This window comes from Crotalus tigris, unplaced genomic scaffold, assembly GCF_016545835.1.
Source record: "Crotalus tigris isolate CLP2741 ecotype Arizona unplaced genomic scaffold, ASM1654583v1 scf7180000024506.7606697, whole genome shotgun sequence".
NCBI lineage: Eukaryota > Metazoa > Chordata > Lepidosauria > Squamata > Viperidae > Crotalus > Crotalus tigris.
In genome coordinates this window covers 5,169,357-5,186,749 of record NW_024100678.1, presented here as the reverse complement: position 1 = coordinate 5,186,749, position 17,393 = coordinate 5,169,357, and the positions used below count along the sequence as shown (strand labels likewise).

The 17,393-nt window shown below is 35.0% G+C and overlaps 1 protein-coding gene across 2 annotated transcripts in view; it reads right to left on the bottom strand.

Moving 5' to 3' along the window:
* Positions 1-1,544: 1,544 nt before the first annotated feature.
* The window catches only part of LOC120303759 (desmocollin-2-like), a 34,394-nt gene continuing 18,545 nt past the window's right edge, over positions 1,545-17,393 (bottom strand). The window contains exons 10-16 of one of the 2 annotated variants that reach the window (XM_039333518.1): positions 15,613-15,872; positions 14,601-14,740; positions 10,993-11,205; positions 10,658-10,900; positions 7,804-7,931; positions 5,938-6,219; positions 1,545-5,239 (exon numbers count right to left, since the gene is read on the bottom strand). In XM_039333518.1, coding sequence (XP_039189452.1) covers positions 5,042-5,239; positions 5,938-6,219; positions 7,804-7,931; positions 10,658-10,900; positions 10,993-11,205; positions 14,601-14,740; positions 15,613-15,872 — 1,464 coding nt within the window. In that variant the 3' untranslated portion in view covers positions 1,545-5,041. Of the gene's footprint in view, positions 5,240-5,323; positions 5,370-5,937; positions 6,220-7,803; positions 7,932-10,657; positions 10,901-10,992; positions 11,206-14,600; positions 14,741-15,612; positions 15,873-17,393 lie in introns of those variants that run through there. The other variant, XM_039333519.1, reaches the window with a different exon arrangement.

Sequence of the window (17,393 nt, the reverse complement as noted above, 5' to 3'; positions counted from 1 at the left end):
GAAAACAAACGTGAAACAAAAAAGCAAAGGAAAACCTGAAATTATTTATTGCAATAATAATAATATAGTTGGAAGGGACCTTGGAAGTCACCTAAACTTCAAACAATTAAATCTTTTGACATCTCTTTTCTTAGAATCAAGGATGAAGACTGCATTTTGGTCAAAGAGATTAACTAATTTCAGGTTAACAAAATTGCCAGCAATATGTTCTTGGTAAGCAAACCATTTTACTGCACTCATATTGAGCCAGATCTGCTTGTCTGGTTTTTACCCAATAAACACATCGAAAAACATACATACACAGGCCCTCAAAATTACTCTATAAGGACTCTAAACCTTCTTCATGGATCCGATAGGAAGCATTTTAATGTAAGACTATACTCAGAAGAGCTATTTTACTAGTTTTGTAAAATAAAGGGGTTAGCCCTTCACTAAGCAAGAGATTACGTTTTCAAAAACAAATCCCAAGTAATTCAGTTTTTAAAATAATCAATGTTTATAACCCTGGTGCACCATAACAGGAAAATGATTCCTCAAAGTTATAAAAACTCCTTAAATTTGTATGAATGAATGAAGAAAATATCAGCTCATATATTCCCCCAGAATTCTTTTTTTTTTTTTTTTGTATTTCCTTTAGGATAATTAAAATGACAAAAGCATTAGTTTTTAGACATATCAATTGAAACTGTGTTAAGATGATAAAACTGCAACAGCATGTGAACTGATCAGATCACAGTAATTAGCTAATCTGAGTGGTATCTGTTTACATATATTGTGCTTAATTCAACATATGTTGAAAGAAAAAGGTCAAAGCAACAATGATTTTCAGTGATCTGGGAGAGTGTGATATTGCAAAGCATAGTGTATCAAACTCCTGTGAAATAGGGCAGGAATAAAATAACAGAAAAATATCTTAGTAAAAATGTACATTGTGCTTTTAATCTGCTTTGCATTACAATTTTTTTTTACAGGCAGATGAATTTTACTGTATCGTTTTATATAAAATTGGCTAAACGTGAATACAGTATAGATATACAATATTGTGATATAATCCTTGATAAATCAAGGATGAAATACGATTGACAGAAATTACTATGCAGCAATTGGTGAAGATTCTAATTTAAAAATGTTTCTGTGTAGTAATCAAACTCTGTAACAGTTAAGAACCATTTGGCCGTATTCCTACCATCTACCATCACTGAAGCTGATAAAATCCACACAATCAGAAAATTCTAGAAAAGATTTACATTGTGTACTCTGCCTTTAGCTTGGATTTTTCACTCATCAACTCAAATGTAAAAACTGTTTCTGCATTTTCTTTTCTGTTAAATGCCTTTTGATTGACAATGATATTCAAAGCGCAGCAGAGTTATTATATAACTGAGCAACTGCAACACTTGAAAAGGATGTTAACTGTTAATTATTTTTCTGTATTGTAGACAGAAAAATGGTAAAGCCTGAGTAATAAATAAGCTCCAGCTACAACCTCAAACTGCATCTATTCTTACCAGTGAACATTAGTTAGAACAAAAAAAATAAACAGGTTTTACAGAAGTTATCTTTATTTTCACACAGAAGACATTGTATTGTTCATGTAAAAATGCTTTTAAAATATGAAATTATACAGTATGTTTAAACAACTACTTATACATAGAGTTGCAAAAAACAACAACTCATTTTAAGTTGGAACATATTTTACTGGTAAATTGTGATACTTTTTATTATATTTTTGTAATTTAATACATAAAATATCAACTTTACATACTAAGATTTAAACAAGCATTATTTCAGTCTTTATTTTTTTCCAATTGAGAAATTAAGGACTACCACGACTTTTAACATTCTTTTAAGGGAGATTTTCCTTATTAGTTAATCTGCCAAAAATGCATAAGAGGAGGAAGTTTATGTCCCACTCTAGCCTGATCCATATGTCTCAGCATTGCTGTATGGGAAAAAATCTGGATAACAACCAACAACTGTCTTTTAGAAAGATATTTGTCTGCTATTGACCTCTGATTAAAAACATCCTAATTTTAAAAAATACAGACATTTTAATCTTTGCACCCCATAGTAATGAAGAAGTCTTAATATCATAATTAAAATATTTGCTAGTACTGTACTAGGCAAGTATAAAAAGGAGGATGAAAGCAAAGAAAACCCATATCTAAGCTACTTAAAAACCAGAAACTGTAATAATATATGTACAAAACTTTGCCTGAACATTCAAAGCACCTCAAATATAGTGCAATACTAAGTATTATCCCTATATTACAACTACAGGACTCAGAAATGAACAAATTTTATGACCAAGAAAGCTTACCTGAAAATGTCTAGTCCCAATTGTACGTGCTCTTATCAATTTTATTTATACAGAGTCTGATTATGAATTTCTATTTTATATTTCGTACTTAGTACATTATTTTCTCCCCCCCCCCTTAATTACAGCCATAGGCTTTTGCAATGACCATAATTTATAAACTGACAAAAACTGGACTTCAGTTGTAATAAACTGATACAAACATTGATGAAGTTTGATAAGGAGGAATAAATTCAAACTTAATCGCCATGTTAAGACAATGTAGCATTCTTTAGAACATAAATTATTCTGGAGGGTTTTATTTTCTATAATAGTTATGAAGAAGATACATTTAAATTATAAATGTCATGTAACTGGGAGGAAGGGGAAGGGGCAAAAGATGGAAAACCACAACTACCCTCAATCGCAATACTCACATAACAGTTAAAATTTACATGGAGTATTATAGGGCGCCCAATACTGCACCCTCCAGTTTTCCTGGACTAGAATTCACAGAATTCCCACCCAGAATTTTTGCTTAAATGATGCAATATGTTGAGCAAATAACTAAGCTAACTATAGTTTTGTTGTTTTTTTAAAAAAAAGTTTCTCAAAACTTACAAAGTAACCCATTCTCTATTATCTCTGGAAAAATTGTTAAGAATAAAACCTTGATAGAGTCCATTTTTCTTGCTTCTACTCAATCATATTTGTTTTGCCCTTAGTTTACAAACATATGAGTAAGCTAAAATTAGTAAAGTCTATCACATTAAAACCAATGCAAAATGCAGCTACTATTAACTACTCCCACTACTTTGAGCATGGCTTAGTCACATTAAGTGATCACGTATGGGGTAGATTGTGAGATAACACTATTAAATTTCAGAAATTGGAATCAAGTTGTTTAGTAAAACCTTGACCCATAATTTATTTCCTATTTTTCCGAGATGTTTCTTTTAATATTTAAGATATTAGGTGCATCAAAAGTAACAGTGTTTTATGCTTTTATATCCAATTATATAAGACCTGGTCATTTCCTACTGATGCACTTAAATGTTCATATCAGGACTACAATGCAAACTACTATTAGCAACAACAGCAATGGCAACAACAACACTTTTCTCTGAAACTACTTATGTTTGCTAGTATATATAGACTATCAGAACTTTTATTTATCTCTTATTAAAAGATCTGTAAAATGTATCTGGTCCCAATTATATTTAGAGCACCTCAACCGAAATTAATTAGATAAATAGGTTATAATTTTTCCAATTATTTAGTTTAAGGAAGACTAGATTCAGCTCCATGTTTAGGCTATACTTGTGAAGGTAAAGCTTCAGTCTATAAAAAAAGTACCTTCAAATATTATATACTTTTTGTCATTTTTTATGATTATAGATTTCTATGTATCTTTCCAATTCTCTAACTATAGGTGTACAAATATAATGAATCTATATTACACCAGAATAATAAGGATCATGTAAGTTCACACATAAAAATTGCAAAGCATGATTCATTAGATAAAATGAAGAGTCAGCATACATTGTCCCTTAACCAGTTTGGCTCTGTATTTTGTTTTTGATGAAAGAAAAGAAAATGGAATGCTGATATTAGTAGTTTTTCCACTCACAAGTTTTACCTCTGCTTATGATGTGATTAAAAATTACACCAAAGGAAAGTATTCGTCAGGTGAACAACAAGGCAAATAAACTTTGCAATTAATTTAAACACTTGGGGGAAATTGTTGCATTTGCACTTCTGTGCTTAATTCTGCAATGATATTAAGTACATCCCTTTATGTTAGCTACTGTATACTGTTAAGATTATCAATGTATACACTAAATTATTTCTACTTTTCATTCCATGTATTAAAAAGATTTATTTAAGAGAGACGTTTCATGGTATATAAGCAATTTCATTGTTAAAATATCTTTATTAGTCAAAAGAACAACATTCACATAAAAGGAGGAAAGCATTAGCAAGCTTAGGGGGAAAACCAACCTTTGCCAAAGTACCTTTACCAATCCCCACTCCAAATCCTAAAAAAGGATGATAAAGCCTAATTATGCTCAGTGATCATAAAACACTGGGTTTTAAGGAGAAAAACACAGGAAAGCTAGAGGTTATATGAATGGAAAGGAAGTTCGTCCAGAAAAAAAAAAATGGTATCTTGATCTGAAAATAGAAAAGAATCTTTGTTTTCATAAGATGCAAGTAATTAATAACTGCAATCCTTTGTCATTTCTCCCTATAAAGCTAAAGATTTAGCTAAGTTAAAGAAAGCTTGCTGACACCCAGGCAAAAATAGCTAGCTTAAGGCAAAATCTCTAAAAGTAGGAAATAATGAACCTGGTTTTCCTACGGTCAATTTCTCCAGTGAGGATATTCTAGATGTGGAAAGGCTGCAGCTCTCAGAATTCCTAGTGATGGTGGTTGAAACCTGAAAATTATGGGAGTAGCAGCCCCAAATAATCCCCATGAAATGAAGAAAAATAATAAAACTGTTGCATTTGGAAAGCAAGTTAATTACAAATTGACATTACAGCTAAAGAGAGTCTAAAACAAAACAGAACACAGCACCTGAAGTTTAGATACAGAAACCTTAGTCCTGGCAAGCCTAATGTTAGACTGTACTTTAGACTAACCACACCCATTACAGGAAAAACAAGAAACATAAATCTGGTGTATTCAAGCTTCGAAATAGCTATTCTGCACAAAAGCAGTGATGATTTTCCACCCTGTCATCTATCTCTTCACGCAGGTTTCTGCTAATGTCCTAAACTTTGGTTCCAACTGATCTAAAAAGTCAAGTGCCTCTTCTTCTTGCTGATCAGTACAGCAGCCTACAGAGCCTGCTGGCGATCCTCTTCCTTCATAGTTATATGAAAGAATATAGTCATCGGAATGCTTATGCTCTTCATCTTGCCCACACAGATATACTTTCTGCACAGGAAAAAGAAAAAAAAAATCATTTGTTTCTTTAAACTAACCAAAACATATCTCATAAAATAAATTTCATTGATTTACCTTTTAATGTTTAATTTTTAATCAGAGTGTGTCCTCTAATGGGTTCCTATATATAAAAAATGCACATGATTGGTCTATATCATTCAATCTATGAAAACTTTAACAAAAAAAATCAGATTCCTACTGATCACAAATATACAACTTAGCATTTCTAAAGCAATTGCAAATAAAATTAAATAATATTTGTATATAAATTACTAATGCTATACTGGTGGATCATATTGGCTTAGATTTATTATTGACATGTGTACCTAGCCCTTCTATAATGAGGGCACTCAAAGAGGCTTAGCAGGCAAATTTTTAAAAATTATTATAATCGGTCAAAGAAAGAAGAACAAACAATATGACAAGTAGGGACAAAACAAAGCAAACAGACATTACAAATCCCAAGTCCAAATAAACAATCTTTCTAAACAATATGGTAATTCGTAAACAAAAGCAAAAATATTTCACCTAAATCCAGAGACAAGAAAGCAATTAAAAAGAAGATTCTATAAACAATAGAGAATTCAGTGAGATCGCAAATAATTTGTCAGACTTCATCATCCCACAGATGTAGACAGTTAAGTCTAACTCTAAAGATACATGCTGAAGAAATTGGTTAGCAACCTTACCTCACTCAGACGAGGGTGTGTGAAATTCTGCCATTCTGAATAGTTGTATCTGTACGTATCCATCATGGACTGCCCATATCCCCTTCCAGATTCTAAAGTATGATGGCCTGCTCCTTTGACAGATTCCAAGGTGTGCTGACCTCCTCCCCTAACCGATTCCATGGTCTGGTGTCCTCCTTTGACCATTTCGAAACTTTCCTGTCCCCCTGTTTTTATTCCAGAAGCAGCACCGTGATCAGAGGTAACGATGTTTCCTGTTTTCACAGGAAGTATATTCGGATCCTAAAAAGGGGGCAAAGGACAAAGCTTTTCTTTAGAATGTTTGAAGAGAAAGCAATGAAGATTTATTTTACACATTGGCTTAGATATTAGAAGAACCATAGAAACAAAACATACAAAATTTTCCAATAGATATTCCACTTACAACATGTAGATTTACTATGTGAACAATTTATTAAGCATTCCTGAAGTTGGTTAGTTGCAAGTAGCTGTCATTGGTTTAAGTTCATCACCCTTGTGTAAGAAAGAATCTGGAGAGCTCTGTGATATTAGATTACATCAGTGTTTCCCAAACTTGACAATTTTAAGGCATGTGGACTTCAACTCCCAGAATTCCACAGCCAGCAACGCCTTAAAATTGTCAAGTTTGGGAAACACTGGATTACATAATTACATCTCATTTCTACCAGGCTGCGTAGATACTTGCAGTCATCACATACAACCCATGATAGAATACTAATTTTGATTCAAAAATCATAATCCAGTGGAAACTGAAATTAGATTTTTCACAATGCCATATGCATCAGAAAAGCATTACTGAAAACGTTGCTCAGCATGGGCAATTCTATTTAAAACAGGGCAGTATATGCTTTAGAAAATAACATCTTTGCATTATTTCTGAGCCATTAAAATAATGAAATAGCAGACTCCCATGCAATATAAGAATCTAATTAATACTCAGAACATAATGATTAAAAATATGCTTTTCAAATTAAAGCCATAATAATTTTTTTAAAAGAAGCCTAATATTAATGGGAATATTACAAAATATTTTTTGAATCCCACCCATAAAGCTATGGCTTTCCCTTCCAGGAAGTGTAAGGAATGAGAATTATCACAGCTGTCATTGCCACCAATCTCTAAGATCCTTAGGAAGAACCCAAGATTGCATCAGTAGCATCACAAAAGTTGTGGTTGTTACTGTTGTTATTATTATTTTATTTTTAAGGGGCTGTTTAAAATTTCTCTTCCATTACAAATTTCTCTATCCAAAAATAGAATTCAGAATTTGGGAAGGCTATTTATACGCAGCTGAAGTTTAAATAGTTTTCTTAAAATATTTTTACTCTTTTAGTGTATCTTCTTCACTTTCTCCTTTCCCATATTGCCCTGTGTCTGACTTGCATCTTTCTTTTAATACCTGGAAGCAGGGCTGCTTAGACAAGCTAGCTCTACCTATTTACTCTTGCAAGCTGTGAGATAACAAAATTCTAGCTTTAACTCTAATCAGATAATTATTTTCTTCTTTTGTTTTAGCAGCATCCAGTGTCTACTAGACACTTAATCCTCATTATTAACTTGCTCACTCTGGTGGTGGAGGGTGAAAGAAGAGGTTGTAGGGCTGTAAAACGTGCCCAACCAAATCTATTCCTTTACTCCGGCTCACTGTGGCAGATAGAGGAGCAGCCCCTGATGCTGTAATTAATAGGGATAATTTAAGTAAGTATGATATTATTTGTTACAGACTTAGCACGTGTTTTAATTGCCTCCTACTTCAGTATCCATCCTATCAACTCTAAATTAATCAGCAATACAAGAATTTCAGAAAAGGCACAAGTATTTCCCAAGCATCATAATATGACTTACCATCACTTCTTGTCCAGGTGCTTCAGTATTAGATATAATTAAATTCTGATTGGCCAAATCATCATGAATATGCTTAGTGCCAGCCATGGCTGCACCACCAAAACATCCACAAAGCGTGATCAGGATTACTAGAGAAGGACAAAAATCAGTGGTAATGAGATAACAGCACATTTAATTGTTAGTAGTATTTATTACATCCACTATCCATCAAAGATAGTGTTAACTCCTCTGTCTCCCTCTAATGCAGCCATTTAACTCTCTAATTCTCTAAGTTTCCAGAAGCTGCATGCTATCTATTATCATGTAAAATTTTAAAAGTGAGGAGAGCCAGTACATTAAACTATTATTTGCCACTACTCAGGGTTGTCACAGGAAAGCTTTAAGCTATTTGTAGTTTTCCTGTCATTCAAACTATGAGAGCCATTCCTTCAAAAAATTGTATGTTAATATGGTCTACATACCCTGGAACAAGAGTTTGTGTATTGGATGAAAGGAATTGCCTTCCCTCACTTTTCCAATGCATGGGAGCAAAATAGGAGAGCTTGGCAGACAGGTAGAGCAAAGGTGCAGGCTGAAACTTGCCTATGCATTCAATGTGTAAGAAAATTTACTGTTTTAACATTTGGCTAGCCCACAGAGCCTCCTAATTTGGAATCATCTGTCTAACAAAATGCCTGAAGTTGATTTAAAGGGGGGGGGTGGGGGACTTCTTCAGCTCAATCACCATTGGGAACTTGACTATGTGTAGCCTTATATAACTACATTTAGTTTCAACTACCTTCAATACAGGGATAACTGAAAATCCATCTTCATGGTCAATCCAGATTCAGTAGCATTTTAAATAAATAGTAGTTGGCCCTGAGTTATAGTGCTTCTGTACTATAAAGTGAATGGCTTATATTGACTGAAAAAGAAATTCTAAAGCTTTTTAAGAAGAAAATTGCTCAACTGCGATGTACAGCAGACCGGTGAATCTTTTATTAACAATGTATACAATCTCTGGCCTGTTTAAATATGAATCCACTATTTTTTAATTTTATAGATATGTAAACTGTTGTGTTATATATGTTGATGTAAAGGAAAGAATGAGAGAAGGAGAAGATTGGGATAAATATACAATAAAAGCAACCTTTTTAAACAAAACATTTGATTCCCCTACAGACCTATCTATGTACGCCACACTGACCTTCGTTCATTCATTCATTCATTCATTCATTCATTCATTCATTCATAAAATTTATGAAGGCAGGACAAGAAGCAACAGATGGAAACTGATCAAGGAGAGAAGCAACCTAGAACTAAGGAGAAACCTCCGGACAGCTAGAACAATTAACCAATAGAACAACCTGCCTCCAGAAGCGGTGAATGCTCCAATACTGGAAGTTTTTAAGAAGAAACTGGACAGCCATTTGTCCAAAATTGTGTAGGGTTCCTGCCTGAGCAGGGGGTTGGACTCGATGACCTCCAAGGTCCCTTCCAAATTATTATTATTATTATTATTATTATTATTATTATTATTATTATTATTATTATTATTATTATTTTGCCACCTATTCACACATGGTGACTAAAGGCAGCTTACAGGACAAAAATAAAAGAAATAAAAATAATAAAAAATGAAAATAATAAAACAGTAAGCCCCTATCCCCCACCCCATCCCAGAGACAACACACATTCATACCAGCCCTTTAATGGGCTCCATCCCATTCTGGATTCCCAAGGGCTGCTGGCAGAACCACATGTTTGGGGCCTTGCGAAAGAGAGTGGGGAATAGAGGGATCATTCCAGAGGGATGATGTTCCAGAGGGAGGGGGCCACCATTAAGAAGGCCCTTCTTTTGGGTCCCACCAGATGTATCTCCTTAGGGCAGGCATGTCAAACTGCTGGCCCACAGGCTGGATGCGTCATGTCCAAACCGTGCCCACCCCATTGCCGGCAATGGGGGAAAAGTTGCGAAAAGTCACGTGATGTCATGCAACATCGCAAGTTTGACATGCCTGCCTTAGGAGATGGGACCTGCAACATTCCTTGCCTCCCCACTCTAATGGACCAGATAGGTGTGATTGGCAAAAGATGGACTCTCAGATAACCTGGTCCCAAGCCATGAAGGGTTTTAGAGGTGACAACCAGCACCTTGAATTGCACCCGGAAGCAAATCGGCAACCAATGCAGTTCCCACAGTTCCCATACATGTGCACACAGAGGTCTGCACAAAACCATGCAAGCTGCTGCATTTTGCACCAACAGGCGCTCCCGGATGCTTTTTAAGGGCAGCGTGTTGCAATAGACAAGGTGGAGGTGACTAGAGCATGAGTGACTGTGAGTAGGGATTATTGGTTCAGGAAAGGGCATAACTGATGCACAACGAGCAGTTGTGCAAAGGCCCTCCTGGCCATGACTGCCACCTGCTCTTCAAATAGGACTCATGAGTCCAGGAGAATCCCTAGATTATGCACAGGATCTATTTGGGGCAGTGCCACTCTATCCAAGAGCAAAGGTGACAATTCTCTATGGACCAAAGAACCCCAAACCCAAAGCCACTCAAGCTTGCCAGGGATTCAGTTTCAACCCATTGCTCCCCATCCAGCTCCTAACAGCCTTCAGGTGCTGCAGAAGGAAAATCACAGCATCGCCTTGAGACATGCAAAACAGGGTACAATATTGGAGCATCTAAATAGATTGAAGTACGGTTGGAATATTTTTTTTACTTGCTTCAAATATTTCAATGGACAAATTTATCTATAAATAAATTATACATAAATCAACTAATTTGATTTGCAAACTTAAGATGTCAAAAGCATTCCATAATTCAATACCTCAGTTTTATAGTCAAATGAAGAAAAAGTAAACTTACATAATAGCAGCAATGATCCCAAAATCATAGCAAGGATGGCCCAAATACCAAGAGTAACATTTGGGCTCTGACGTGGTTCAAATGATTTTGGTGGATAAATACAATCTTTAGGAGCTATACAATCACACAGTGTAACTTTGATTTCAGAAACCCCAAAGTTGCCTTCATTATCAGATACTCTAATAGGAATTATGTATTGGCCAAAGCTTAATGCATCTGATGGTTCCAAATATACTGATCTGTCTGCAGAAAAAAAATATTAAAAAGGAGAGAATATTATTTCAAATGTATTAGGTCAATAGTAAAAAAATCAGATTTTAGAAATGAGCACTTACCATCATTTTCAGTTAATTTCCAGTTTGGAGTGTCTCTTTCAGGAATGGAAAAAGTAAAGGGAACTGTGTGAGGATCTATATCAGCATCCACAGCAGTAAGACAAATTGGTTTTCTGTCTCTGCATATTATATATTCTTTTTGAACAATGACTGGGTAATTATCGTTCTCATCTAGTAGATTAACTACAATTGTTCCAGTGCCTGATTTGCCACCTTAAAAATATAAGCAATTTAGAAATAGATTAGAAGCTCTTGTATTCCTGGGCTCCCCTATTCAATTATAATCCAAATCTAACCATGATAAGCTTGTGAGCTAAGTACAAGTTTAAATAAAGGAAAAGATGGTTCCAGGAATGAATACCACATTTAAAAATTTCACAAGGCATTTCAGGTTGACTTTTCAATTTTGCATATAATCGCTAGCATTAGGAAAGGTATGACTTTTACAATCAATTTAAAAATATATACCGTAAATGCCGGCGTACAAGGCGACCCGGCGTATAAGACGACCCCCGTCTTTATAGCCGGGCTGCATTCCTAGAACGTCGTCTTATACGCCGGAAACTACCAGTATTTCCGGCGTATAAGACGGCGTATAAGACAACCCCCGTCTTTGGCGCCGATTTTAGCGCTCGCGGAAGTCGCCTTATACGCCGGCATTTACGGTAATTGCCTTCATTTGCAATATAAGAAAGACCATGGTTCTCTTTTTCACATGGAAGACTGGGAGTCTGAAGAGAAGGCCATATACTATATCATGTAAACAGGGTGACATTTACAAAGGTATTAACACAATGGCTGTATGTAGCTCCTCCAAAACCCAAGTAAATTAACACCTGCTTAATTGTCCAATATTTTGTGCCTTTTATAATTTTAAAGTTTTTCCAAAATAACATTAATGATCATTTTCTATATATTGCTTTTAACTTTGCTATACACTGCATAAAGACACTTGTTTGTGATCTGGGCAGCCATGTACATATGACAAAAAATAAATAATAAACAAATAGGAATACTATGAATGTGACATCTTTAAAAATTGTTTGGGCTTATTTCAATTCTAACTATGGAACTTAGATCTTTGCTGTGCATTTTTACACTGAGGGCAGATTCTCTTTTTTTTAGGAAGCATTGTACAGATAGTCCTCAACTTACAAACATTTATTTGAAGTTTGAAGTTACAATGGCACTGAAAAAAACATCTTACAACCGGTCCTCACACTTATAATTATCATAGCAGCTCCACAGTTGCATGAACACATGCTGGACAATCGGCATGTATTTACAATAACTGCAATATCCCAGGATCATGCGATCACCATTTGCAACCTTGTCAACCAGCTTCCAACAAGCAAAGTCAACAGGGGAAGCTAGATTCACTTAATGACCACGATTCACTTAAAAACTGCAGTGATTCACTTAACAATCTGGGTCCTAATTTTACCAATCTCGAAAGGATAGAAGGCTGAATCAACCTTGATCCAGTAAGAATTGAACCACCGAACTGCTGGCAGTCAGCAGTTAGCAGAATTAGCCTGAAATATTGACACCATGGCAATCATGGCAAAAAGGTCATAACAATTGGTGCAATTCACTTAGCAACCACCTTGCAACACAAATTCTGGCCTCAATTATGATCATAATTACCTATACTGTCAAAGACTACCTGGACTGAGAATGCCAAATGATAGTAGCTGGTGTAAGTATACAGTGATAGAGAACTTTGGTAGTTAAAGAAAAAACTGGTGCCACTGTGTATTAAATCCTTTTCACTTTCACTTCACCAGCCTAAATTTTGAGTTGAAAGTGTGACTAAGTGCAAAATGAAAGAAAATTAGTATTTTTGATTAAGAAAGGTAAGAACATGTGTCAATATTCAAAAAGTACAACACACTTGGCATTTAAGAATGATAGAAGTAATAACAGATCATGTTATTGGTTATTTGGAAGAGTGCATTTGTTTAGGATTAGGCATATCAATATCTAGACATTGTTAGTAATAGAGAAATACTGCAAATATTCTGATTGGTTCTTACAGTGTTGCAAGAAAACCATTTCTTAAAACAATCATTAGATAGCAAACTTGATTTTTATGATTCTACAAGAAAAAGAAAATTTATAACTTGATGCCTTTTGTCAATTTTTGCAAGATGAGTAAATTATATGCGTATGAATTAAATGAGCTTTCAAAAGACACATATGAATATTTGAGCTTTTAAAAGCTATTTAGTGCACAGTGATGTCTGCTAAGAGGGTACAATAAAAATTCTTAAAAATATGAATCTCCAAATTCAGTTAGCACTAGCCATGTTAAATCACGGCTTCGAAAAGATTTAACACAAAAGAAAATACATTAATTCAGCTGCAGTGCTGGGATTCTTACTTAATAGTAAAGAATAGTGTGGTAACATATTATGAAGGATTTCTCCCAAAGTGTTCCCTTTTCCAGTGCATAAATAAAGTAAGAAACATAACATTATGTATACATCTGGATTACAGCCTTCCTATATCCAAACAAGCACAGCTCCTATAACGAAGAAGAGACCATGGGTGCATATTCTGGTCACTAGAAACATAATGCTATCAATTAATAAATAATGCTGGAAGCTTCCTGAATGAGCTTGGCATATATTAGTAAAGAAGAAGTGATGAGTTCCTGATTTAACCACAGTTAAGCAAATCAGATAAATAAACAACAGACTGGGGAAAAAACTCAGAGAAATTATTTGCAATCAGGTTGTTCTACTCATTAAGCAAGAGTATGTTTATAATGATCCTGATATAAAGCAGGAAATAAGTAGAATTGAGAAAAAGCAAAAAAAAAAAAAAAAAAGCAGCATTCCATTAATAATGGAACAAATAGATTCAATCCAGGCAGGGAGAGTAATTTTGAAATAATCTCTTAAAAACTCATTTCACTATATTGTATGTTCAAATTTAGCTTTTTAAACATATTTAAAAACAGACTCTGGAGTAGTGAATGTAAATACTGCTAAAGTAAAAATATTTTCATCAGTTTTTTTCAAAAAAAATACAGCCTAGTAATAAATACAGGTAGTCCTCATTTACCAACTGCCAAGTTACAACAATGCTGATAAAGTAAGTTTATGGCTGGTCCTCGAACTTGCAGTCATAGCAGTGTTCCCATGGTCACATGATTACAATTTAGGTGCTTTGCAATCAGCATGCATTTATGGTGGTTACAGCATTCTGCAGTCATACGACCACCATTTGCAACAATCACAGATGGCTTCTGACAAGTAATGATGGCTTAGCTGTCAGGAAGTTGCAAGTTGCAGTCATAGAATGTTGCACTTAACGACCTTAAAAACTGTGGTGGAACTGACATAAGTCCAGCACAGTCATGTGACATTCCACTTAACCATATCACTTAATGATGGAGTTGCAAGCCCCAATTACAGTTTGTAAGGACTATTTGTATATCCAATATATTTGAAAAGTAGATTTACATTCTGCTTTATTTTTATGTTTCAATCTCATCAATACTCCTGTCATTTCTTTAAGGGAGGATCTTTCATAGGAAATCATAATAAATATATAGGAGAAAATGACTTAAAACATATAAGATTTGTGGCATTTCTACTCACTTCGGTCTACTGCAGCAACTGTTACATTACATTGATGTGACGGTAAATCTGGTACATCTCTGTCTAACATTTTAGCGATGCTGATCTGACCTTCATTATTAATGGCGATCCAGTTACATGGGTCCTTTATTATTCTGTAACTGCAAGGGGAAAAAACACATTAGAAACAAACATATGAAATGGTATTCTTCATAGTATCTTTGATATCTTTAAATTGTTTGCAAAATAGGCTAGTGCAAATGTATCATTACATCAGTTCCACAAAACATCTTATTCAGGAATACACTTTTATAGTAAAAGGTAACACAGACAGAAAAATAATTATTTTGAATTTTTTTCATAAATTAGTCTCAAATATTCATGAAGCAGAACAACAGTTTTCCTAAATTGGGAAATATGTTAATAGGAAAATAAGACTTCCAGATCTGTAAAGAAGCTATATGCCAATAGCAAAAGAAGTGCACATATAGATAATCTCACCAGTAGGATGAGGATGGAATAGCATCCTTATGTGAAAATGAGGTTTTAATTCAGGGTTTTAAGGGCACCCTAATCCCCACATACCATATTTGTGCAACCAAAAGCCAAATTTCTGGTTTTTTTTTTTTTTTTAAATAGCGTGGGGAGTCAAGGTTTCAATCATCCAATCATGCCTACCATTTTGATACCACTAACCTCCATCATCCTGCTCTGGAAGGAAAATTGTCCTCTTTTAACTTTTAAACTGTCTTTCAACCCCCATCCCCCATCCCAAGCTGAATTTTGGATCATGGAAGGCTGTTAGAAGATTTGAAGGATGAAAATGGAAGCAGTTGGTCTCTTCAAAGTTTGCTACTTCCATTTTCACTCTTAACACACACCCAATTGCCTCTGCTACTTCCAACAATCCTTCCAGTCCTCCAGCTGCATCAGAAACATGCCAGTCTCTGCTCTATACCTATAATACCATAATAGCCAAATTTGTCCATAACAAAAAGGACAAGAAAGTGAATTAAGCAACAAAGTACAATACCGTATGTCTTCACTATTTCCGGTCTCTGGATCACTTGCGGTGTAATGGCCAACAACTGTTCCAACTTTCAAACATTCTTTTATATCCAAAATATATATTTTAGGATTGAATTCAGGCCCTTCATCCACATCTCTTACTTTAACAACAACAACACAAGTACTTGTAGAAATTGGTCCTGAATTTGGTGCCAAAATGTAAGGTACTTCATTATTCACAATAATTTCTAATCTCCTCTCCTTGGTTTTTTCATAGTCCAGACCCTAGAAAATGTATTGCAAGATTTGCTACAATTTAATAAAATTCCATTCTAAATTATAATCATGAAGTACAAACCAACATTAAAAAAAACCAATTTCCTGTTTAGCAACAATTTGAAGTTTTGGAAAGACAGGAAGCAAAATCAAATCTACCTCTCTCCTTTCTTTTTGCTGATTATAAATTCTGTTGAAGAAAGAATGTTCGTTTCCATGCTTCCATTAATACAACAAACTCAGAAAAAATGGCAACACAGAATCTCTAACAGTGCTAATTTAGAATGCCATTAAGTATTTAAGTATCCTCATCTCATTTGACTTTAATCAATAATTTTTGGATCAGGCCCATGCAAAATAACTCTTACACTATCACACTAGTCACTGAGGCACTGAGAGTTTAAATAAAAAGCTTAAATGCTTCTGATTCTATCTTTTTTGTGTGTCTCACATTTTTATTATTTTATAATAAAAAGAACATTTCATCAATAAAAATATTTTTATTTGGCCCCAAGAAGTTTGTAGGAATAAGAGGAAGGTTGGGTAATAATAATAGTAGTAAAGTTGGAAGGGACCTTGGAGGTCATCTAGTCCAACCCCCGCTCAGGCAGGAAACCCTACACCATTTCGGACAAATGGCTATTCAGTCTCTTCTTAAAAACTTCCAGTGTTGGAGCATTTACTACTTCTGGAGGCAGGCTGTTCCACTGATTAATTGTTCTCACTGTCAGGAAGTTTCTCCTTAGTTCTAGGTTGCTTTTCTCCTTGATTAGTTTCCACCCGTTGCTTCTTGTCCTGCCTTCAGGTGCTTTGGAAAATCGCTTGATTCCCTCTTCTTTATGGCAGCCCCTGAGATATTGGAACACTGCTATCATGTCCCCCCTTGTCCTTCTCTTCGTTAAATTAGACATACCCAATTCTAGCAACCGTTTCTTATATGTTTTAGCCTCCAATCCCCTAATCATCTTTGTTGCTCTTCTCTGTACTCCTTCTAGAGTCTCAACATCTTTTTTACATCGTGCTGACCAAAACTGGATACAGTATTCCAAGTGTGGCCTTACCAAGGCATTGTAGAGTGGTATTAATACTTCACGTGATCTTGATTCTATCCCTCTGTTAATGCAGCCTAGCACTGTGTTGGCCTTTTTGGCAGCTGCAGCACACTGCTGGCTCATATTTAAGTGATTGTCTACTAGGACTCCGAGGTCCCTCTCACAGTTACTACTATTGAGCATGGTGCCACCTATGCTGTACTTGTGCATTTGGTTTTTCTTGCCTGAATGTAGAACCTTGCTTTTTTCACCATTGAATGCTCTTTAATGCTTGGGATAAAACAAGTAGCAAAACAGGATAGCATAAAGAGGGTGCCATTTAAGATTCCTTTTCTCCAGTCAAATTCAATGGCCATCATGCAAGTACAGGTTTGTTTTCTTATTATTTCTGCAAACCTGGTCCTATTTCCTCTTGGGCATAGCTGTGTGTAATGAAAATGATAGAGCCATAGCATTGGAAATCTAGTATAAAGCACTC